The 24,445-nt window shown below is 37.6% G+C and overlaps 1 protein-coding gene across 15 annotated transcripts in view; it reads left to right on the forward strand.

Moving 5' to 3' along the window:
• The window catches only part of LOC121327729 (E3 ubiquitin-protein ligase MYCBP2), a 145,995-nt gene that overhangs the window by 78,496 nt on the left and 43,054 nt on the right, over positions 1-24,445 (forward strand). For 13 of the 15 annotated variants that reach the window (XM_041271894.1, XM_041271895.1, XM_041271899.1 and 10 more), the window contains 19 exons: positions 968-1,159; positions 3,809-4,015; positions 4,830-4,967; positions 5,162-5,340; positions 8,793-8,935; positions 9,056-9,156; positions 11,329-11,547; positions 11,801-12,023; positions 12,358-12,476; positions 12,743-12,830; positions 13,137-13,186; positions 13,332-13,504; positions 14,512-14,656; positions 14,920-15,126; positions 15,542-15,597; positions 15,701-15,816; positions 16,010-16,107; positions 19,706-19,822; positions 20,551-20,691. In XM_041271894.1, the coding sequence (XP_041127828.1) occupies positions 968-1,159; positions 3,809-4,015; positions 4,830-4,967; positions 5,162-5,340; positions 8,793-8,935; positions 9,056-9,156; positions 11,329-11,547; positions 11,801-12,023; positions 12,358-12,476; positions 12,743-12,830; positions 13,137-13,186; positions 13,332-13,504; positions 14,512-14,656; positions 14,920-15,126; positions 15,542-15,597; positions 15,701-15,816; positions 16,010-16,107; positions 19,706-19,822; positions 20,551-20,691 (2,712 nt within the window). The remainder of the gene's footprint in view (positions 1-967; positions 1,160-3,808; positions 4,016-4,829; positions 4,968-5,161; positions 5,341-8,792; positions 8,936-9,055; positions 9,157-11,328; positions 11,548-11,800; positions 12,024-12,357; positions 12,477-12,742; positions 12,831-13,136; positions 13,187-13,331; positions 13,505-14,511; positions 14,657-14,919; positions 15,127-15,541; positions 15,598-15,700; positions 15,817-16,009; positions 16,108-19,705; positions 19,823-20,550; positions 20,692-24,445) is intronic. The other 2 variants (XM_041271904.1, XM_041271906.1) reach the window with 2 other exon arrangements.

Consider the following 24,445-nt stretch of genomic DNA (forward strand, 5'->3'; position numbering starts at 1 on the left):
GAAGAACGGTTACGTTTTGTAAAGGTTTCGTATATAGGGATAGACACAAGTTGGAAATAGAGTTTAGAAACATGTGATGCAAAACATATATGCCTTTTTCTAACTTCCCTCTTTTAAAAGTGTGAAATGCTTTTGGTCAGATAACACTTTTTTTTTATAACAATTCATTGTCCAGAAAATGATTGATTATATATTAAATTATTGAGAAAAACAAACAATGGGATTGAACCTTCAACCTCTTGTTCTAAAACCAGACAACTTCACCATTGTTCACTTTTGTTAAAAAGCCACTGGAAAATGGAGCTGAAAGAATGAAGAGAGTCATCTTTAATTTCCACCTCTTTTTTTTTACTTCAACAAGGAGACGCTGTTGACATCAAACCCACAGAGCACATTTGCCAGGAATGGGCTTTCTGTCAGCTTTGACCTTGACTTGGGTGAAAATTCACTTGTACTGAATGTTACAGCCACCCATGCTATATATTTTGCAATATATAGTTGGATAAGAACAACTAAACAGTAAAACTAATCTTAATGTGACATCATTTCCATCTGATACAAGATATCAGATACAAAGAAAATTCGAGTGGCTACAGCACATCGATATCAGCGTCTGCTATATCTATTTATCTGTGTGCCTCCACAGCATGGAATGAAAGAGAAGCAGCAAGCCATCCTGCTGTGCCAATGCAAAACAAGCTGCATGTTAATAACTGCAGCATTTAAAGCTGGTTCTAGTTCTCATGCTGGCTGCATGTTTGAGAATGTAAAAAAAGCCAAAAATGTAATTGATTCTGATCACAGAAACATTTGCATGTTTTTTTTAAGACAAAATTCAATGAAATGCATCACTCTGATATGCTTTGCATGAAATACCCTGTAAAACTGTATTACAATATATACAGGTAAGACATTGGTGCCCATTATTGTATCACATTCCTATAAACTGTCTGTCGTTCTGTGGCAGGCCGAAGAGAACCCCATGGGTATGACTAGTTTCCGGGAAGTACTGGAGAAGATGTTGATGATTGTGGTGCTTCCAGTGAGAAAGAGCTTGCGGAAGGAGGTGGAGCTGTTCTCCCCACATCTCGTTTCCAACACCTGTGGCCTCCTGGCCAGCATTGTGAGTGAGCTCACTGCATCAGCACTGGGTTCAGAGGTAAGAGTCCTTGCCACTGCAAACTAGCTTGCAAGAAAATAAAATGAAAAATATACCTTTTAGGGATCTGATATACGTGGTTTAGAAAAACAATGCCTGAAGTTACATACTGTAAGCTGAAGTGCAGTACCTCTGTCATGGTGTTAGTAATCACAATTATTATTTATTATGCAGAGGTTAGTAATAGCTGCCAGTCATGTAGTCACTCATAAATAACCTGCTTTCTTTCAAATGTTCTTCTGGGTCAACTTTATCTGCTAGTCATTAGTGACACCTGTTGACTATGAACAGCAGTGCCATCACCTTTTCCTTCTCTATCATTTTAATTGCTGTGAGATTAAATTTGCTAATCTAGCACTGTCAGGGTTCTCGCCAGCGCTGTTGAGCGTAACGGGTCATTACGTTGCTTTCTGGAAAAATGATACTGTAATCAGGCCGCTACGCTGTGTTTTCAGTTTGCGTAACTGCCAAAAAATAATCCTGTGAAATATTGTTGATTGTTGGTTGAGTCCTTTATGTGAGAAATTGGTTTGCTTAAAATACTTGTTTCAGCTCTCAGTACTCTTCAGTGGGTTGGTTGTGACAGCATGTTCTTTAGTTTGGTGCATGTAATGTATGGACACGGAGACAAGATTGAACTTCACTGAGCTTTATTAACACCCCTGTTGACAGATTAAATCCTGGGTGCGCCCCTGATACACAACTCTGTAACACCCAACACCATTGCAGATCTTTATTATTATACCATAACTACGTTCCCTCTCAGACTTTCATTTAGTTAGCCCCTGTGGCTAAAGTAATTTAACATTTTTTAGCCACACTTGGAAAAACATTAGCCACTTAACAATACTATACTAACAAGTTATAAATATAATGTTTCAGCAAGGCAAAAAGACATGTATTTTATCTGAAAACACGTAGATATTTAAATGCCAGACCCTACCATTTACAATACACATACATATTATATGTAATTTGTACTATAAGTCTGATTCCCATTTAATAAATGCCAAACTTAGTCCTACATGAAAAAAAAGTTACAGATTTTTTAAATTCTGAATAGGTTTGCAGAGATATTCATGTACTGTATAATCCTTTACATTATTTTGACTGTCACACAGTTTTCTTTCTACTACAGAACAGTAAAGCAAAATTGTGCCAGTAGACATTGCTGTTAGTGTATGTTAATGTTATTGCCTCCCTGGCCAACCACAGCTCTAGTTACACAAGATTGTACCAATGTGATTAATAATATTAGGACTGTACAGCCACTACTGTGTTTAAAAAAACTTTATTTTTTTTTAGTGTGTTCTTTCACCTGTGACTACTTATATACTACTAAAATATTGCACTGATTCTCACATTAAACTCAATAAGTCATAGTGAGATGAATCCTTCTTTTTAAAATAATAATTGTGTTTATTATTTCATTAAATTATTCCTCCTTCGAATCCACTTTGTTACTATTTCCAAAATATATTTCAACACATTTTAAACATATAGCAAATAGTGGTAAAAAAAAAAAATGTAGCTGTGCTCTTGAAGTTGCGTGTTTCTGGCTTGCAGTCTGTGAAAATGTTCTTTTGTGACCAGAGGGTATGTTTGAAACCATGACTGCTCCACCTCCCTGTGACTAGTATCACAGTCATATTTTAGTTGTGTGCATGGGTGACTGGTATTCCTTGAGCTTCATCTTTTGGAACATGATTCTGGTAATTGGTCTGTACAATTTGTTTTATAACATTTTTTTCCCCGATTGGATACCATGTGGGTTTTTTTTTGTTTTTGTTTGTTTGTTTGTTTTTTACATGCGGCGCAGTCTGCTGATTGTTTCTATTAGAGCCTCTGTCCACCCACATATGTGATCAAGCTAAAGAGCTTTCATTTGGCAAAATGAAATCAAACTAAACAGTCTGTATTGACTCACCTACCAGCACACGTTGAATGTGCTGGCAGTCTTACACAGGTACATTTATCAAAGTCTTCGCCTCGGTGGTGAACTTCAGGAAAAATATTTTAACCACAGGGGAAAACGTTTTGCTTGTGGCGACGTGGCAAGCGGCTAGGATGCACGTTATTAGTATAGTTTTTTTTTGTTTCTAGTAATCAATAAGTAGCCTATATTGTTTTAACTACAAATACTACAATACAACTGACATGCAGAAACCACTACTACGCAGTAGGCTCTGATTGGGGAAAAAAAAATAAAAAATTTAAAAAATGTTTAGAAAACCTATTTATGCTATTTTCGAAAGAAGAATAAAAACATCACTAATTATATCCACATAATCATAGGCCATTCTTTATGGTAAAAGGCCATTCTTATTGAAAGGTAAAAACAGGTTTCTCAGTCAGACAGAAAAGGTAACACTATAGTAGTTTCCTCTCTGTGGAATGGCGTCCGTGCGTTGCTAGTGAGTACGTAACCCTATGACGCAGACTCTGCATCTACCTACTGACAACCATAGATATAGAATATTATCCTGATATTTCCACAGAGCTCACCTCCAGGGGTTGTGAGGATCTCTGTTTCTTTACCCGACCCAGCCCCTCCCCCTCTCCTGACCCGCCCCCAGTCCCACCTCCCGCTGCTCCCACCACCACACTGTGAAAAATTCCTGTTGATAACCCTGACTGTATTCCTTTCAGGTGGATGGGCTGAACTGTCTCCATTCAGTGAAATCCACCCCAAACCGCTTCACTAAAACAAGTCAAGGAAGAAGCTGGAACACTGGGAACGGATCTCCAGATGCCATTTGCTTCACCGTGGATAGGCATGGGGTGGTGTTGGTGGGGTTCTGTGTGTATGGTGGAGGTGGCGTCCATGAATACGAGCTGGAGGTTCTGGCTGACGATGTAAGATCCTGAATAAGCTTTTACATGTAATTTTACAAATACGACTTTATATGTATTTTTCTTAAATATAAAGTTAACTAAGGAAGACTAAGCTGACAAGTAGGACTGTTATAGTGATAGGATATCCCACTGTCTTCCAAGGCAAAGGACAGTTTCTGCATCGTGCTGATTTAAAGTTGGATATTTCAAAAATAATAATTTCATGTCAAATTCTCAGTTTATATATATATGTATATATATATATATATATATATACACACACACACACATATATACATATATATATATATATATATATATATATATATATATATATATATATATATATATATATATATATATATGTGTGTATATATATATATATATATATAATATTATATATATATATATATATATATATATATATATATATATTATGTGTGTGTGTGCGTGTGTGTGTTCTGTACAGCACTGAAACACTACCTTTAAAAAAATAAATAAATAAATTACTGCTGAACCTCTCTTTAATATTGGCATCACAAGGGTATCCTTGTATTATAAAAAACAATAGATGTGCCTCTTCAGTGAGTTATAGGAAAACAATTCCATCTCTGTAACAATTTGGTCTCGTAATTTATGACATCACTGCAACCCTAGGTGAAATTATTTTCCTGTGACTCACTGAAGCCAGTCTATTATTCTCTCTCTCTCACTCGCTCGCTCTCTCTCTATTGTATTTATTCTACTGCAGTTTAAAACTTTTAGATTTTTGAAGGTTATGTAAGAAGAATGTGGTGTAAGACATGTGATTGTAATTAACTTCAATCTTGTATAGGCACAGACTGAGCACCCAGGAGATTCAGCTCATTCACACAGGTGGACATCTTTGGAGATGGTGAAAGGGACCTACACAACTGACGACTCCCCCAGTGATATAGCTGAAATCAGGCTGGACAAAGCTGTACCATTAAAGGTAAAAAAAAAAAAAAAGCTTTTGTTTGCTTATTAGTTTCCTGTTGGTGTGAATGTCGTGCTGCGTGCGTGTGTGCATGCGTGCGAGCCTACAAAGCACACCTGGGACAAGTTGATACACGGGGTGTTACTTCTCTACCTTCTACCTTGTTACTTCTCTACCTGCTCAATAAAAAGAGATGATGTCTTCCACAGGAAAGTGTGAAATATGCAGTCCGATTAAGAAACTATGGCAGTCGCACCGCTAATGGAGATGGAGGCATGACAACAGTGCAGTGTACAGATGGTGTGACGTTTACATTCAGCACCTGCAGTCTCAGCAGTAACGGCACTAATCAAACACGAGGACAGATTCCACAAATACTTTACTACAGGTAGGGCCAAATTCACATTCCTAAAGGTGTTCTAAAATAAGGCAAATACTGGCTGGGTTTAACCTGCGACAAACTGTCCCCAGGACAGGGGTTACAAAAGTAGTGTTTAACCCTTTGCGGTCCTATGCTGGACCAGGTCCGACATTGCAATTTTCCCTTTCCAATGCGATGTCGGACCCTGTCCGACATCATCAAAAAGACGTAAAACACATGTCTCTATTAGTTTTTTCTCCGGAAAAAGTAAAGAAAACCTTTCAATGGCCGAGTGAGACTGATAGGAGCCGAATGAAACTGAAAAAAAGGCGTATCTCATAGCCCCATCCACTACAGCGCTAACACGACCATACAGACGCTCCCCGACTTATGCAATCGTTCCATTCAGGAAAACTTTGCGTAACCCGAATTTTACGTAAGTCGGAAACTGTATACTATACAGTACTGTATGTATATACGTATATAATGTAATACTGTACAGTACTGCATGTATGTACATATATACTGTAATACTGTACAATACTGTATATATACTGTAATACTGTACAGTATGTGTTTTTTGTATGTGTGACTGTATGTGTATGTTTCTACAACATGAACATGTTTGTTTGTTTATACAATATGAAAAAAGGAAAATGAAAACATAAAAAAATATGTCATTGCATAAAAAACACAATTACAACCAAAATATTGCATTTACCTTAATTCTATTGTTATCCTGGCACACTGAAGGCTGCATTTTGGTGGTGGATTACAATGGGCTTAATTTGTCGATGAGGAAGCAGAGGAGGAGACAGGCATTACATTTTTGGTGTCGTCAGAGGGAGCTTTGGAGGTGGAGATGTGAACATTGCAGGCGTTTCAGCCTTCCTTACAAACTTATCGAGAGATGACTGGATAGTGGCCTTTTTCTTCTCTTCATATATCTGTCTATAACAGGCCAGCGTTTCGTCAATGCTGCTGTTCACTTTCAAGAATCGTGAGGAATTGGGGTCCATCTTCTCAAACCTTGCCATTGCAGAGGCAGTCTCACGAAATGCAAGTGCCATCTCCTTGGTGCTGAAGTGTCGTGGCTCTTCTACTTCAACTTCATCCCCAGCTTCAGTTTGCTCTTTTACTTTTACTTTTGCTGCTTCTAATTCCATGAGATCCTCATTTAATAATTCCTCTCCATGGGATTCGATAAGCTCATCCACATCACCAACATCAACCTCCAGTTCAAGCTGCTCGGCAAGCTTCACAATTTTATCTGCCACCTCCTCATATGTTTTGTCTTTTTCAAAACCTTTAAAGCTGTGTATGAACTGTGGGCACGCTTTCTTCCATATGGCATTCAAACAAACTTGGGTAACCTCTGCCCAGACCTTAGCAATGTTTATGATGGCTTGGTAAATGTTATACGTTTTCCAAAAATTGCGTAAAGTCCTGCCAGTCTGTCTGTTGCTTCTACTGCCTGTGCAACTGTTCTTCGTAGATAATAGGCTTTAAAATTAGCAATGACCCCTTGATCCATGGGCTGTAGGATCAAAGTCGTGTTAGGAGGCAGAAACACAACTTTTACATTAGGGTGAAAGTCGTCTAAATGTGCGGTATGTCGTTTTCTCTGCAGAATTTTTCCACTTTGGGAATAAACAAATTTATAAACCAGTCTACGAAAAGTGTCATTGTGATCCTTTGGATTTGAACGGAAATGAACTGGTAGGGTAGCCTTGCTAATGCCTTTAAAGGCACAGGAATTTTCTGAATGATAAACAAGCAACGGTTTCAATTTGCAGTCTCCAGCTGCATTACCCCCAAGCAAAAGTGTCTTTCCCAGCCTTAAACCCTGGCATCGTCTTTTCCTCTGTTGAAACGTAATGTTCTGTCTGGCATTTTTTTCCAAAACAGTCCAGTTTCGTCGAAGTTAAAGATTTGCTGTGCTGTACAACCACATTCTTCTATAAGTTGTCGTAACAATTTGGGATACTTTTCAGCTGCTTTTGTATCAGCACAAGCAGCCTTACAACTCATTTTTACATTGTGAAAATGTGCACATTGTTTAAATCTATTAAACCACCCCATGACTAGCCACAAACTTTGTGTTAGGATCACTGTATTTTCCATTCACGTCTTTGAAAATACTTTTAGCCTTCGCCTGAATAGTCATTAGGCTAAGCGGCACAAGTTTTTGAATCTGATCTTCCATCCACATTATTATAACTTTTCCATTTCATATATAACACCAGAACACTAAATTAAAATTAAATGAGAGAAATGCAGTATCACTGAAATAACACGATGCTACGAGTATCCGATCGGAAACAATAAGAACACGAGACTGAGAGGCTGTGAGAGTGCACAGCCTTCCCTTGTAGGAGATGCTGCTGCTGTATTCCTCTGCACACCACACTACTTTGCGTTTCCGTATGCTACGCAATATTTTCCAAAACTCAAAAATGTTATTTATGCCTTACGGAACTTTTTGCGTAAGGTCGAATTTGCATAAGTCGGGTCTTGCATAACCCGGGGAGTGTCTGTATACAAAGGAGGTGGCTGCTTCTGCATCCAGCACTCAAAGAATATCACAGACATTTGCAGAGCTTTTTGAGATGTTATAGTAATAAAATAATGACTTGGATCGCATTATTGAGGAGTTTGGTGATAAAACGATTGATCAGAAGAGGGTTTATCAGTATGCACTTCTTTAAAGAGATATATCAAAAATACAGTGTAATGTAATTTTGGTCCAATCATATTGAAGCAGCCATTCCATTTATGCCGGTTGCCACGTTGTGATTGAATTTTTGGAATCTGTTCCAAAACGGGTATTTCAGTTCCATAAACGATGCTTTTTTTGCGATGTTCCGACAATATTGTGCAATCTATGAAATTGCCCTGTGTACAAAATAATCAATAATCTCCAATTTGCACAGTAACAGTTTTATTACAACAGTGAAAGCCATTGCGTGCTGGTATATGAACCTTCTTAGTTGCAAATTTCACAAAGCATACAATTAAAAAAAATTTAACCACATGGTATGTGCAAACAGGTCAGTGACCAAATACAGTGACCAAGGGGTGGGGCTTGGCTGGATATACAGTACTGAGTGTCCTTTTGCGATTCAATGCCTTTTAAACCTGTTTTACTCTGAAAATAATATATTTTAAACAGCATGTGTAAAATAAACAGCGCGTGTGAAAATAAATTGGACCTGACGCGCCTGACAAGCACTGAATAAATGGACTGCAAAGGGGTTAAGGTTAGCTTCTTAACAACTGTCTAGAACAGCGGTCTAGAACAGTATCATTTATACAAAATTTGATTTAATACATCAGATTGTCATAAGTCAATCGTTTTAGCATTTAGCTTTCTTGAGATTTTTTAAAGTTTGTTTTATTATTATTTTTGTTTTTGCTCAATATAACACTTTACTCCACTGTCAAGAGTCAGTTTAACCCTGCTTTGTTCTTATGTCTAGGAGTGAGTATGATGGGGATCTACAGAGTCAGTTAGTCAGTAAAGCCAATGAAGAGGACAAGAACTGCAACAGGTCTTTGTCTGTAGTGAGTGTTGTGGTTCGAGCTGCCAAAGACCTGCTTCACAGGGCGTTCGCTGTTGACGGTAAGAGAACATGTCTTTTTTATTTGTATTTTTTAAAAGTATACCAGGACTTGGATTGTTCAAGGTGATTGTTTACTTCTCTCAGGGGTCTTTACTCTGTCTCTCTTGCTTTTTGCCTAGCTGAAGACATTCCAGAATTGCTGAGTTCCTCTAGCCTGTTTTCAATGCTGCTTCCTCTCATATTGGCTTATATTGGACCAGTGGCAGCATCAGTTCCAAAGGTGAGTGACTAAATGTGTTTAAATGTCAGAACTACTCCTCTGGACACTGTTGCTATGGGGAATGTTCCATCTTGAACTAGATTAGACTGACCTATCTAATCTTTTAAAGAAACCATGCTATTAACTTTTCTGATTTTGATTGACCACCTAACTCCGTGTTTCTCAACGGGGGTGGTACCGCCCCCCAGGCGGGGGCATTTACATCGAAGGGGGGAGTTGCGTTAAAATTAAGGAAAAGTAAAAAGGAAATTAAGGAAAAATTTAAGGAAAGTTTTATTTCAAAATGTTGATTAACTACTTACACACAATGAATGTACTCACTGAATTGTGCATTATAAAACTGTGTAAATATCAAATTTGTATTGCTATGCAGCAACTTTACTGCCATTTGTGCTAACTGGTTTGTCATGCAAATGTAACTTTGGTCCAATCATATTGAAGCAGCCATTCCATTTATGCCGGTTGCCACGTTGTGATTGAATTTTTGGAATCTGTTCCAAAACGGGTATTTCAGTTCCGGGGGGGGGGGGGGGGGGGGTGTCAATAAATAGACTGTGAAAACTGGAGACGGAGAGGAAAAATATTTGACACTGTACATGTAACATAATCCACAAACGATGCTTTTTTTGCGATGTTCCGACATTATTGTGCAATCTATGAAATTGCCCTGTGTACAAAATAATTAATAATCTACAATTTGCACAGTAACAGTTTTATTACATCAGTGAAACACATTGTGTGCTGGTATATGAACCTTCTTAGTTGCAAATTTCACAAAGCTTACAATTAAAAAAAAATTAACCACATGGTATGTTCAAACAGGTCAGTGGATATTAGGATCTCAAGCCGAAATATGTGAAATGATTAAATATTAAATTACTTTTTTAGCTAGCCGAAATCGTGTCATGTTCGGCTTGGCATTGTGCTGCGAATGATCCCATCAAGGTGCAGAAGATTCACTTTACCCAAACCATTTTCATCACTTCATGTAAAAGTGAGATGGAATTATTCTCCAGGGAAATGCATATATTTAAAAAAAAAAAAAAAAAAAACACCTTTTAAATCTCCGTTATTGCTGTCTAAATATTTTGCAGACCTTTTTGTGCACATGTGAAGTGTGAACATGTCAGTTATAGTTATCAAATGTTTTTTTGACAGAAATGTAATGTTTTAATAATCAATTTTACTAAAAACATAATGGTACTCACTGCAACTAGCTCCCTGATATTTCCAGTTATCCAGTTTGTCGGTTCCAAAGGAGGAACAGGGTACCTGATTTCAGAGGAACCGGTTTGCATATCTCTATTGCTATAGAGATTATACTGTAAATACAGTATCTAAAAAATCTCGAAAAACTACTCACTTATAAATCTTTTGTAGTCATTTTTGTATTACTTTAGTATAAATACATGTTAATTTGGATTCATATGTTGTTTTTTTCTGACTTTGTGTGAACGAAAAGACACACATTTGCCCGTTTTCCCATTGGAAATAGTGATATTTTGAAATATCACTGTCCTAGTCACAAAAGCAAAGTTTGTGGGGAATAATAACCATTTTCTATACTTTTGAGGCATAAGCAATTAGGAAATAACACTTAATAACCAGGAACAAAAATTGTGTTACATAGTGTAATTGATGTTAATTAAACAGCGTTGTTAGTCTGCAATAATTCTTTTTTTTTTTTTTTTTCTGTGGCAAGGGGGCAATGACTAAGCTCAGCTGATCCTTAGGGGGCGTTGTTAAGAAAAAGGTTGAGAAACACTGACCTAAGCTTCATATTGTGTGATTTTATTAAAAAAAAATTATAATAATAACTATAATATATAATTCTGATCTAACTATAACTGTAATTTTGATCTTGTATTTAACATGTAATCAAAGTAACTACAAAATTATATCGCAGAACTCTACCAGAAGCCATAATAGTAGCACAGTATTTCAAATTAGATTTTGAAATGTAACATTTTTCAAATTGTGCAAGTTTGTTGTTAAGTATATGGAAAACTACAAAGCGGTATGTAATTTGATATGTTAATGCGACATTATTCAGCAAGTTTCATTTGACTGTGAAGCAAAATTAATTAATTCCGTATAGAGTGATGCAAAACCTTTGGCTGTAGCTGTACATTGTTTCATGTTGTTTTTTTTTTGTTTGTTTTTTTTCTACAGGCTGCTGTTGAGGTCTTTGGTCTAGTTCAGGAACTGCTTCCAGCTGTTTCTGCTTTGAACCAGAAATATGCTCCACCTGCTTTCAACCCAAATCAGTCCACAGACAGCACCACAGGAACCCAGCCAGAGCAGGGGCTTTCAGCATGTACCACCTCCAACCACTACTCTGTCATCGAGAGCGACCACCCTTACAAACAAGCTAGTGTCACCCAGTACAAGGTACATGCAAGAGCATCGGCTGCTTTACTGGCCTTTGTACTGGGTGGTTGGGGGTTTACACATAAAATTGTAAAGGGAGGTCTACATGATGAATCTGTAATGTTCAGAAAAAAAGCTGGTTAAGGCTGTTTTTAACATTATCAACACTATATAATGTACAAAGTGTACTACTTTGAACTGTGCATTAAAAAAAAGTGTTTTCAGAAAACAATTGGATGGTTCTCACTGTTTTCTTCTTTCTGTTTCTATTTAGGTGTCCTTTCCTGATTGTGTACGATGGATGACCATTGAGTTTGACCCCCAGTGTGGTACAGCACAGCCTGAAGATGTGCTCCGCTTGATGATTCCTAGCAAATCCCTGCAGGTCCCTGGGTTTGGACTAAAACACTCGACACACGAGAGCTTGAACACCTGGGCAGAGCTGAAGAAATTCTCTGGCTCATGTGGATGGCCCACTACAGTGTTGGTGCTGCCAGGTAACTTAGTCTTTTTATATATATTTTTACTAAAGATTTTTTTCAGATCAAAAAACAAATCTCCTCTACATTCACACACAATAAACCAATCATTACCCAAACAGGCATGCGATTTGCAATGCATCACAGTTAGATTTTTAACCAGGAGAAACATTACTCATGCTGGAAATGTCAGTGTTTACCTTTTTAATATAAAAATAGCTGTGCACAGCAGTTTTTGTTGTGTATTTGTTATGATGATCTGAGTTTACAGAGATTGCACAAAATATTTACTAATTGCAGAATTCACAGTAAATATCTTGTTACAATGGTTGTATTGTTCTGTTTGTTTTAGGCAATGAAGCTCTTTTCTCCTTGGAGACTGCTTCAGACTATGTGAAAGATGAGAAGGCTAGCTTTTATGGTTTCAAGTGTGTTGCTGTGGGATATGAATTCAGTCCTGGGTCGGATGAGGTAGGTTAATATACATCATCTATGTGGCTTTGCTGCATTTCAAAGAACAAAAAAAAAAAAAAAAAAAGAGATTCTTTATATTTCATATTTGAAAGGGGTTATATGTAGGCACACTTCAGTAGGGATCCAGATTACTGATGTTTAGTTTGGCTAGGAAAAATATATTTCTTATAGTGGCATTTGTCTCTTAGTTGATTTGATAGTGTTTTTGTAAACTTGCATACAAGTTGAAAATTGGGTATTAACAATTTAAAATATTTCTGCAGGGTATTATACAACTTGAGAAGGAGCTTGCATACTTGGGGAGTGTATGTGCGGCTGCTCTTATGAAAAAGGACCTTGCATTGTCAATAGGTAAGAAAGGCTATCAGTGTCCTCCATATGAATGGTTAATATTTAATATTATTAATCTTGTTCTGTTACAGTGGTGTTAGTACTTTTACAAATCAAGTTTTCATTGTTCAAGCAAACAATTTCTTCAAGTTCATTTTAACATTATAATATTTATAATCTAAACTGCACATTATGATTAGCCCATAAAATTTTTATTATACTCCAGTGTCCTGAGGTTAATTAACTGTACTGCTTAATCTAGTTTAATTGACAGCTTGGTCCTACTATCATGTCATTTTTTTATGTCCATGTTTTTTTTTGTAACAGGCAACGAACTGGAAGAAGATCTTGAAATACTTGAAGAGGCGTCTTTGCAGGTGTAGTACTTGTGTAAACTTAATCAGCTCATTGTAAAGTTACAAGGCAGAGAAAGCTCTTGGACACCAAATCTTAAATTAGTATTCTGTGTGAGTGTGTTTTCTGTTGGGCACATGTGTGACTAGTTGTATCCTTTTGTATCAGGTTTGTAAGGCTCACACAGGCATTCTTGGGAAAGGCTTGGCTCTGTCACGCTCCCCTTCTATTCTTGAAGCTCTGGAAGGCAATCTACCCCTCCACCTGCAAAGCAATGAGCATTTGTTTCTAGAGGACTTTATCACTTGTGTCCAAAACTCCAGTGGTGGGCGTCTAGCCAGGTAAGGACATCTGTTGTTTTCTGATATGCCAGAAAACATGTTTGAAATTAAATGTTGACAAATCTGCTGCTACGTTCCATTGAGGTTCTTTTTTGTTGCATTGATCGCTATATTATGTGATGGACAGTATCTCTGGTTTATTCATCCACGTTGGCATGCTATATTAGTGTAAACAATGAGGCAGCGTTTTGAACACCAACAGGTTCTCTTTTTATCTGTACAGGTACAACTGGAAAGATCTGTCTGAAAAGACAAACTGTTCTCTGTTAAGCAGCAAAATTATCTTAACTCTAGAAGGACCAGAGATATATTCATACTCAGAAGCCACGCAGCAGTCTTTCTGACGGCTGTATTCAAAACATTGTAAACAGTGTAACGAAAGGAAAAAACAGTAAAGTTTTTTTTTTTATTGAGTACGCCACAAACTTCAGCAATACATTTTTTACTTTTCAATAACAATCAGTTTATTATCAGATGAGCAAAAACAACTGAACAACTTAGATAAATAAACAGAAAAAAGCATTTTTCCAACTCTGTGGTCTCTGTGGTATTTGTTTTCACTAGTCCTGATGCTAATCGAAGCGCAGCTTCAAAAAGCTGATTGAAAACAATAGACTGTCAGTCGTTCACTTGGACAGAGAGTAGAGATTAATCTGATTACAGCTAAACACACTGCAGACTGGTAAATAAAAATAATAAAGTAGAATACCATTTTGTATAATCAAAATACAATTGTTTTCTGTGTGGCTGCCAATGCTTCCAGTGTTTTTAGGTATAATGTAATAAATCTCTTATTTCTGCACTCCCGCGTTTTATGCTTTGTGAAAATGTTTAAAACATACAGACAGAAGGGTACATGAACACTCAGCCCCATATGTGTTACACGACTGGAGAAAATTACATTTTAAAACCAAAAAACATCAAAATGACCATCACGGGGGCTTCTAGTGCTAAACAGGTTTATACAAAATTAACACTTTTTTGTATGTTATATTTTACATTTTCAGGTGGTTACAACCAGATTCCTACGCAGACCCACAGAAAACCTCATTGCTTCTCAACAAGGATGACATTAAGTGTGGGTGGCCAACCACTGTCACAGTGCAGACCAAAGACCAATACGGAGATGTAGTACATGTTCCAAATATGAAGGTCAGGCTTTTTACTGCAGTGTTCTTTGATGTTATGCTTATTCCCAGGACTAGAAATGAAACTGAGAGCATATGTAATTTATAAGAGATAAATAAAGTATAAGAAGTCATTTCACATGTTGTGAACGTAGACATACTGTTCCACTGTACTGATACCTGCCTGGCTAAGATACTGATTTGTAAAGCACTCTCCCAGATTTTGATGAAATGCAAATGGTTCTCCAGGCTGCACGGATGCTGACTCTTGCTGCCTTTGTTGTTCAGGTGGAGGTGAAGGCAGTCCCTGTGTCCCAGAAGAAGTCTCTTCAGCAGGAGAGCATTCGGAAGCTCCAGCGGATTCCGGGGAGCCCTGCCTCAGCAGAGTCTGGGGCTGACATGACCTTCGGGGGGCTCCCTGCACCCAAACTAGAGGCCACCTATGAGCCAATGATTGTCAAAGAGGCCCGCTACATTGCCATAACTATGATGAAGGTGGTTATTCGGTTTCATTTCTCTTTTTTTTTTATTCATAATTTACAGAAACACCAAGAATTTGTGGCCTTCATTCCAAGTAACAGTATGATTGAATAACCAATACTGTAGCCTTAAAATTGTTTGAAATTTGTATCGCAAGTATGAATGTCACATATTTACAATGCATTTTTTTAAACCAATTTGTTTTGTCTATTTTTGTTTTATGAGAGCATTAAAATGTTATTTAATCCCATAATGTATATAATTTTAAGAATGTAGGGAGCCAGAGTTTCTGTTTTTCTTGCTTCCCAACCCAAACATTATCAGTACGAATAACACAGTTCAGGATTGATAAATTACATGTAACGTAACGTTACCAGTATCTACTGATGTGAACTGTTATTTTTTTTTTTGTTTGTTTTCATTTTGTTAGGCTTATGAAAACTATTCCTTTGAAGAGCTTCGATTTGCTTCCCCAACACCTAAGAGGTATTCAACGTTTATTTATTTATTTATTTTTTTTTAATTATCTATTTTGATTTTGTGTGTGTCGGCGTTCATTCGTCTTCATATTATTCCATTTCTTTTGCAGGCCAAGTGAGAACATGTTGATCAGAGCCAACACTGACGGTACCTATGGGGCAAACTGGACACCGGGAGCTGTGGGCCTTTACACCATCCATGTCACAATAGATGGTATAGAAATAGGTAACAGTGACCTCAAAGTAAACAGCATGTTTTTGTTGATATAACTCAAATACAAGATGAGCTGTCTACTTACTTTACCATATATAAATATTGTTCAGGTTTGCAGGAGGATCTGTGGATATAACAGTATTCCAAATAAGCAACCCTAAAATATGTGTTGTTTTTTCATTTGATTGGTGTTGCTGTTCAACAGATGCTGGTTTAGAAGTGGAAGTCAAGGATCCACCAAAGGGGATGATACCTCCTGGAGCTCAGATAGTCAAACCTAAAGCAGAGCCTCAGCCAAGCAAGGTAAGGACTGGAGGAAACAATCCAGTCCCACAGCCAAGCCCAAAGCCAATACATCTGTGCAACAGGTGCGCGTGTTATTCTCAGAAAATGTATCGGCCAAAATATTTTTTCCACCTGATTCCATTCAATTACCACAGTTGGTGCTCTGTTTGATTTGTTGCATTGGTACATCCCACTTTATTAGCAAGATAGATAACACCGTGTAACAGGTTTTTTTTTTTTTTTGGTTCCTGGGTAGTAAGTGTTATTTCCTAATTGCTTATGCGTCAAGTATAGAAAATGGCTATTATTCCCCACAAACTTTGCTTTTGTGACCAGGACAGTGATATTTTGAAATTTACCTATTTTCCAGAACATTCCAAATAGATTCAGTGCTGAGTAAACTTGGAGTAACTTCTAGAACTTTCTAGAACTTTCCAGTAATATAAATAGTAGTATGAATACAGGGGCCTTAAGCCCACCAGTTCAGTTTAATCCCAGCTGCCTAAGTGGATACATATCTGCATTTTTCTGAGATGGCATCAAGAGGCTGCAAGCATCCGGCAGACGCATTTTGCTATGTCTACGGCCAATTTATCAAGACAAGAGCAAAAAAGTACTCAGTGGAAGCATCTGCTAAGATGTGTGAGGCCTACAAGGCATATTTCGGCATGCCTGTCGGGAATCAAGACAAATTCTGGGCACCTCATTTCACCTGCGAGCACTGCAAAAAAACTCTGGAAGGTAAGATGGACAATTGTTGCTCGGAATTTTATGCTACAAAATTTGTTAATTTTTAAAATTGTAAAAGTTTTTAATTTTAAAATGTTTTACAATTTTCAATGTTATTGAAAAAATATATCATATATGAAAAATGTTGCGAGAATCTCTTACACATTAGTCATGGGTGAAATAAATGTATTTTTGTAGGATGGTACAGAGGGGAAAAGAGAGCCATGAAGTTCGCTATCCCAAGAATTTGGCGGGAACCCACTGACCACTCAAGCAACTGCTACTTCTGCATGATGGACCCTTCCAAACGTTGGACTGGCAAGAATGCACCTGCTATCACGTATCCAGACCTTCCTTCATCCATCGCCCCGGTTCCACACTGCCATGAGCTCCCCGTACCCACTCCTCCGGAGAGAGAGCAGCCGTCTTTAGAAGAGAGCAGCAAGTCAGAGAGCGAGGAAGATGTTGTAGATCCAGATGACAATTTCAGAGGTGGAGCTGAGGAGAGAAACCCATACTACCCCAACCAAAAAGACATCAACGACTTGATTAGAGATCTTGGTCTCACCAAGTCCAATGCCGAGCTTTTGACATCTAGACTGAAGCAGTGGAACTTGTTGGATGAAAGTGTGCAAGTCGCAGATCAGAGGAAGCGTCACCTTTTTCCAGCTTCTTCACCCATCAAGATGGGCTCTGCTTCTGTCACAATGTGACCAGTCTGTTCGAAATGGTGGCATTCCTGATGGGTCTCCAAGGCGGTTTTACCAAGTTTCCCTGCTATCTTTGCCTTTGGGACAGCAGGGACACCAAGGCACACTACCACAGGCGGGACTGGTCACAGCGGACCGAGTTCTCTGTGGGGAGGAACAACGTCAAGTGTGAGCCACTGGTGGACCCCCGGAAGGTTCTGATGCCACCACTGCACATCAAATTGGGCCTTATGAAACAATTTGTCAGAGCTCTAGATAAGGAGTCGGCAGCCTTCAAGTACCTTCAAGACTTCTTCCCTAAGCTGTCTGAGGCAAAGGTCAAAGCCGGTGTCTTCGTCGGACCACAGATAAAGAAGATCCTGGAGTGCAATGAGTTCCCCAAGAAGCTCACTAGTAAGGAGAAAGCGGCTTGGAACAGCTTTGTCGCAGTGGTTCGGGGCTTCCTGGGCAATCACAAGGCCGAAAACTATGTGGAGCTGGTTGAGACTCTGGTGAAGAACTACGGCACAATGGGCTGTAAGATGTCCCTCAAAGTCCATATCCTTGATGCTGATCTTGATAAATTCAAGGAGAACATGGGAGCGTACTCGGAGGAGCAAGGCGAGTGCTTCCACCAGGATATACTGGACTTTGAACGCCGCTACCAAGGACAGTATAACGAGAACATGATGGGAGACTACATTTGGGGGCTGATTCTTGAAAGTGATTTACAGTATAATCGTAAATCTCGAAAAACTACTCACTTATAAATCTTTTGTAGTCATTTTTGTATTACTTTAGTATAAATACATGTTAATTTGGATTCATATGTTGTTTTTTTTCTGACTTTGTGAACGAAAAGACACAAATTCACCCGTTTTCTCATTGGAAATAGGTATATTTCAAAATATCACTGTCCTGGTCACAAAAGCAAAGTTTGTGGAATAATAGCCATTTTCTATACTTTTGAGGCATAAGCAATTAGGAAATAACACTTACTACCCAGGAACAAAAATTGTGTTACATAGTGTAATCAAACACACTAACTTTCTTCTGGTCAGGGGTCCACACTGTCACATGCCTGATCAGCGTCTCACAACACTTACCCAAGCATTTCCTTGAGCTTTACAGCTCTATTATTTGTTCTGTTTTTAAAGTGACTCTGATTTTGGTTTGCTGTATTTTTCTTATTCAGAAGTGCCTGTGATATTTAACCCTTAGCAGTCCATTTATTCAGCGCTTGTCAGGCGCGTCAGGTCCAATTTATTTTCGCATGCGCTGTTTATTTTACATACGCTGTTTCATTTTTTTTTTTTCAGAGTAAAACAGGTTTAAAAGGCATTGAATTGCAAAAGGACACTCAGTACTGTATCTCCAGCCAAGCTCCACCCCTTGTTCACAGTATTTTTAACATACCTCTTTATAACGTGCATACTGATAAACTCCTGATCACTCGTTTTATCACCAAACTCCTCAATAATGCGATCCTAGTCATTATTTTATTACTATAACATCTCAAAAAGCTCTGCAAATGTCTGTGATATTCTTTGAGTGCTGGATACAGAAGCAGCTATCTCCATTGTTATGTCTGTGTTATCTCTGTAGTGGATGGGGCTATGAGATATGCCCCCTTTTTTTGTTTCATTCAGCTCCTATCGGTCTCACTCGGCCATTGAAAGGTTTTCTTGGCTTTTTCCTGAGAAAAACGACTAGAGACCTGTGCTTTATGTCTTTTTGATGATGTCGGACAGGGTCTGACATCGGACTGGAAAGGGAAAATTGTAATGTCGGACCTCGTGTGACATAGGACCGCAAAGGGTTAAGCACAGTTGTAATAGGTTTGTAGGTGGAGGTGCTGCACAGGTTTGCATTGGAATAGTCTTCATCATCATTGGAGGTAGTGGTTTTGAAATCCTTAACCAGGCGAGTGAAGATGTGAAACGAGCAACAATCCTGTAACTCCTAATTAGCCCTTTCTCTGTTATTGATGACTTCTGAGGTAGCAAACCGTTATGGCAGCTCAGTGCTGATTGATATCTGAAAATAATCCACCTCGGTTTGGTCTTTATAAAGGGGAAAGGGTTCTAAATTCTGCTTCCTTTAATTCATGCATTTTTTGCATCTGCTTTCTTCATTTCTTAAGAGCTTTTTTTTGTGCTCGGTTCCTCTGCCTCACTGTTTCCCTTTGCTTCTCTCAGGTTCGCAAATTTGTGGCCAAGGACAGCGCAGGGCTTCGCGTCCGTAGCCACCCCTCTCTACAGAGTGAACAGATAGGCATAGTCAAGGTCAATGGAACCATCACTTTCATTGATGAGGTAATACTTGTTCAGATGAGGGTCTTTGTTATTGATGGGATTTTGTTTTTCATTTTCAATGAAGCTGTTAGCAAATAACAATCTGTATGGTCTTTTTAAACGTAGCCAGCCACACATCAAGCTTTGGAATCATTTCTGCCATTATTTTGTTTTGGTTTATGCAGTTTTTTTCTTTTTCATTTTTCATTTGTCTGGCTTCATATACACGCAAGAAACTTTGAGGCAGCAATCTAGAAATATGTGGGAAACAAAAAAATGATTAATTACTTGTTGAAATTGATTGAATCTGTAGCGTAGGTTCCACTGCAAGTCGCTCACTTGTTTCAGCTACCGCTACCACTTCAGTTTGCTGTTGTTTGATTCACTCTTGCAAATGCACACACAACGCTGAACGCATAAACTTAGGCACAGAAAGAGACAGCAGTGACAGACTAGAGGCATCAGTAGTGTACAGTATGTGCGTCTTCTGAAGTTTTAAAGGCTCAAAAAAAATTAGATACTCGTAAAGCCCATCTCGTTATTTCTGAAAATATAAACTTTTCCCCTGCTTAACCATTCTTTATTCTTTTCCTCTCAGTTTCTAAATTTCTCAAAGTGTCTGCTCCCTTCCCACTGCTCACTTCTCTGTGCCCACAGTTCTGTGGGCAGCTAGCCGTCTTTGAGACCTTGCTAGGCATTTTAGCAGTTACAGGAGGGCATGGCTCGTTTTTGTTGCTTGTTTCCCATAGATCCACAATGATGATGGTGTATGGCTGAGACTGAATGATGAGACTGTAAAGAAGTATGTTCCCAACATGAATGGGTACACTGAAGCCTGGTGCCTCTCTTTTAACCAACATCTGGGCAGGAGCCTTCTGGTCCCTGTTGACGTAAGTAAAGGCCTCCCTCTGTAGAGGCCAGGGCCCCTATGCTGGTCATTTGCGAATCAGTCAACTTCAGATAAATTATACTCCAAACCACTCACCATGCGACAGAAATCAAAATCAAAGTCTCGTTTTAATACTGTAGATTTTGAAAGATACCCAAAAGATCAAATTTGCTGTTTTCTGTCTACTTAGTAGAAGTATCAGAATGACACCTATTTCAGTATCGTGCTGTTACGTTTTTTCCTCCTAAAAAAGGAAGTTAATTTCAGTTACATTAAATCTGAGAATTAGTAAGTTGTAATTAGGGCTTCTGTTTTTTGGTTTTTGTTAATTTCATTTTTCCGTGCTTTATTATTATTATTAGCTATTTTTGAGTTTTATGTAAACTGTTTTTTTCGGGGCTTTCGCTTTTTATATACTGTATGAAAGTATTGTTTTCAGTTACTTGGCTGTTTTTTTTTTGGCCAAAATATGTATAGTAGTAATTTGACAGTACTTGCACACTTAAGTTGTACCTTCTTTCCTTTGCTGTCTTCCAGTGAAATCCTTATTGTCATGGACACAGGTCGTCTTCTTCACGGTTTTTGTGTGTAGACATTTTTTTAGATTTCTTCACCATTTCCAATTCGCGGTTCATTTATTCAGTGCTTGTCAGGTGCGTCATGTCCAATTTATTTTCACACGCATTGTTTATTTTACAAATTTTTTTTCAGAGTAAAACAGGTTTAAAAGGCACTGAATACTGTATCTCCAGCCAAGCCCCACCCCTTGTTCCCTGTATTTTTCACATAACTCTTTATAGACGTGCATACTGATAAATCCTCTCCTGATCACTCGTTTTATCACCAAACTACTAATTTTATTACTATAACATCTCAAAAAGCTCAGCAAATGTCTGTGATATTCTTTAAGCGCTGGATGCGGAAGCAGCTACCTCCGGTTGTTGAATTCGCACCAAAGCAAATTTAAAGCCACAAATTACATTAATGTTTTTTTCAGTACAAAGTAAAAACAGGAACAATAAGTGTTTAAAACGCAGCTCTTAAATGTCTACCCCCATTTTCCCGTTAATTGGTACTTTTATCCAGCCAAGCCCCACCTTTGTTATCAGTATTTTTCTGTCCCTTTTAGCCATTCAGTTTCATTCAGCTCCTGTCGGTCTCACTCGCCATTGAAAGGTTTTCTCGGCTTTTTCCGGAGAAAAAACGACTAGAGACTGTGCTTTGCTTTACGTCTTGCCATTGATGATATGGGATAGGACCGCAAAGGGTTCTTTCCCTCCGAATAAAATTTAAAAAAATTTTGTAATTTCTTTAGACAAATCTCAAAAACTAATACATCCTGTGACACTATCTCCCCTTTAGGAAAGCGGTGCCACCTTTCGAGCTATTCGGTCCTTGTTTTTTAATGTCCTCCAATATGAATTTAGGATCCATGAAAGACTAAGGAGATACGCCCTTTCATGTGCCTTGGTTCAACCATGTTTGGGTTTTTATTCAGCTCCTAATCATGATGAAAAAATCAAATGACAGAGTAGGTTTTTTCTCTGCTTTTTCTGGAGAAAAAAACTGAGAATGTCTGTGCTTTCCGACTTTAGGACCGCAAAGGGGGAAAACGAAAATTGTAATACTGACCTTATGGGGGGTGGTTGTTTTTTGTGTACTAATTCCCTCGGCTTTTTTTTTTTGTTCTTTTTTTTTTTTTTTTTTCTTTTTTTTTTTTTTTTTTTTTTTTTTTTTTTTGTGTTTTTTTTTTTTGTTGTTTTTTTTTTTTTTTTTTTTTTTTTTTTTTTTTTTTTGTTTTTATTTTTTTTTTTATGTTTTTTATTTTTTTTTTTTTTTTTTTTTTTTTTTTTATTTTTTTTTTTTTTTTTTTTTTTTTTTTTTTCTTTTTTTTGGGTGTTTTTTTTTTTTGGTTTTTTTTTTTTCTTTTTTTTCCTTTTTTTCTTTTTTTATTTTTTTTTTTTTTTTTTTTTTTTTTTTTTTTTTTTTGTGTTAAATCCTCCGTATCTTAACTGTAAAACATCTTTAAATCCCGCGAACAAGCCACCTTTCCTAATTGTAATCTTGTTTTAATCTCCCAAGCGGAATCTCCAATAGAAATGTGCTGCTACTCAGTAGTTGTGGGTTTAAGGTATTCAGAAAGAATCAATGATAGATACAAATCAGGAAGGTAGTAGTAGGTTTTTTTTTTTTTTTTTTTATGGGGGGGGGGGGGGGGGGGGGGGGGCTCGGTCGTTGTGAATAGAGTAACCATTTCCACTTTTTTTTCCGGTGTTTAATGGCTAGATACCAGTTTCATTTTTTTATATCGAGCTGTTTTTTCGGGGTTTTTTTGGCTATTATGATGTACCTTTATAATAAAAACGAAAACAGTTCAAAATTGGGGTTGTATCGAGTTAATACTGCACCCTGTTCATTCTTTTGGTTTATTGCTTTTCTCAATTATTGAAAAATCAAATGACAGCTTAAGGACTGCCATGTTAGAGCAAGTGCATGCTACTAAACATTCATTTTTTGACTATTAAAAGATGTTCAAGTGGCTTTCCAACTAAAGGAATTGACAAAAGAAAGGTACTAGATTAGACCATTCAGTGTGGGGCAATGACTGTGCTTAACTGCGCATGCCTTGGTTTCCATCGCTTTTCACAATTGCTTCACAACTTAAGGCACATGAATTTGAGTAATATGTTTTGTTTCATGGCACAGAAAGACTGCATTGTTTTAAAAGATCCGCACTCCTGATTCATTAAACAGACTGCACTCCGGTTAATACAGTTTCACGCAAGTATGCACCTCTTTGTATGTTTGTTTGTTCTTTTCTGCCATGAAACAATTTGCATTGTTTATCACTGCTTTATTGGGGAATTCTGACTTTGAAGCAAATATTTCCCAGGGTGCATTGGGCGCAGTAGAGGCAATCTGGCAGTCCATATAAGGTACTAATGTAAACTGCATGAAACACTACATCTTTTTTGGACATTTTTTTTTTTTTATTTTCTTTAACGTATGTCTTTTGCAGCTTGTATTATTTTTCATATCCTTGGTAAATGATGGTGTAATCAGTGAATGACCCTTAGCTTCTCAATAAATACATCCTGCATATTTGTGGTGGGCTATGATGGGAGCTTTAGTTTTGAAATCATCATAATTACAAATGGTGTTGAAATCTGTACTTTCCAGCACTTACTTGCTGCATTATTTTAATATAGTTACAGCTGGGCAATAGCATAAATTGCTTGTTAAAAGCTGGGTTCACTTCTGTATCTCATTATGGCTGATTTCAAACCAAGTTCCAATCAATGGCTTTAAAAAAAAAAAGCACTTAGTCAATTAGTTACAATTAATATCCCCTTGATAGTGTTTGACTTTTCTTAAACTTTGTTGCTTAGTATGTCTTTAATGCTAGCCATGGAGTCAGGGATATCGACTTTTTATCTGGGAGTTCCAAATCTGTGTGTCCCCAGGTGAGTTCAATGCTAGGGGCATTCATGGCTTTGCAGTGCTTTCTTTTCCTTTTACAATGATTGTGTTTTATATATTTCTAAATACTGTAAGTTGCAGTCCTTGTTTGTATATAAAAGACATATTGATGGGGACCTTGGACTTGTTTTAATCAGTGTCTTCTGCATGCATGATCTGTTCTTCTCAGCAATAGGTGCATACAGCTAACAGTTATTAGCAATTAAAAAGCAAAAAGAAAAAACAAACGACTTTGCCATTGGCTCGTCCAGAAATAGCAGTAAAAATATCACAAC

The sequence above is a fragment of the Polyodon spathula genome, chromosome 15 (assembly GCF_017654505.1).
Source record: "Polyodon spathula isolate WHYD16114869_AA chromosome 15, ASM1765450v1, whole genome shotgun sequence".
In the NCBI taxonomy this organism is placed as follows: Eukaryota; Metazoa; Chordata; class Actinopteri; order Acipenseriformes; family Polyodontidae; genus Polyodon; species Polyodon spathula.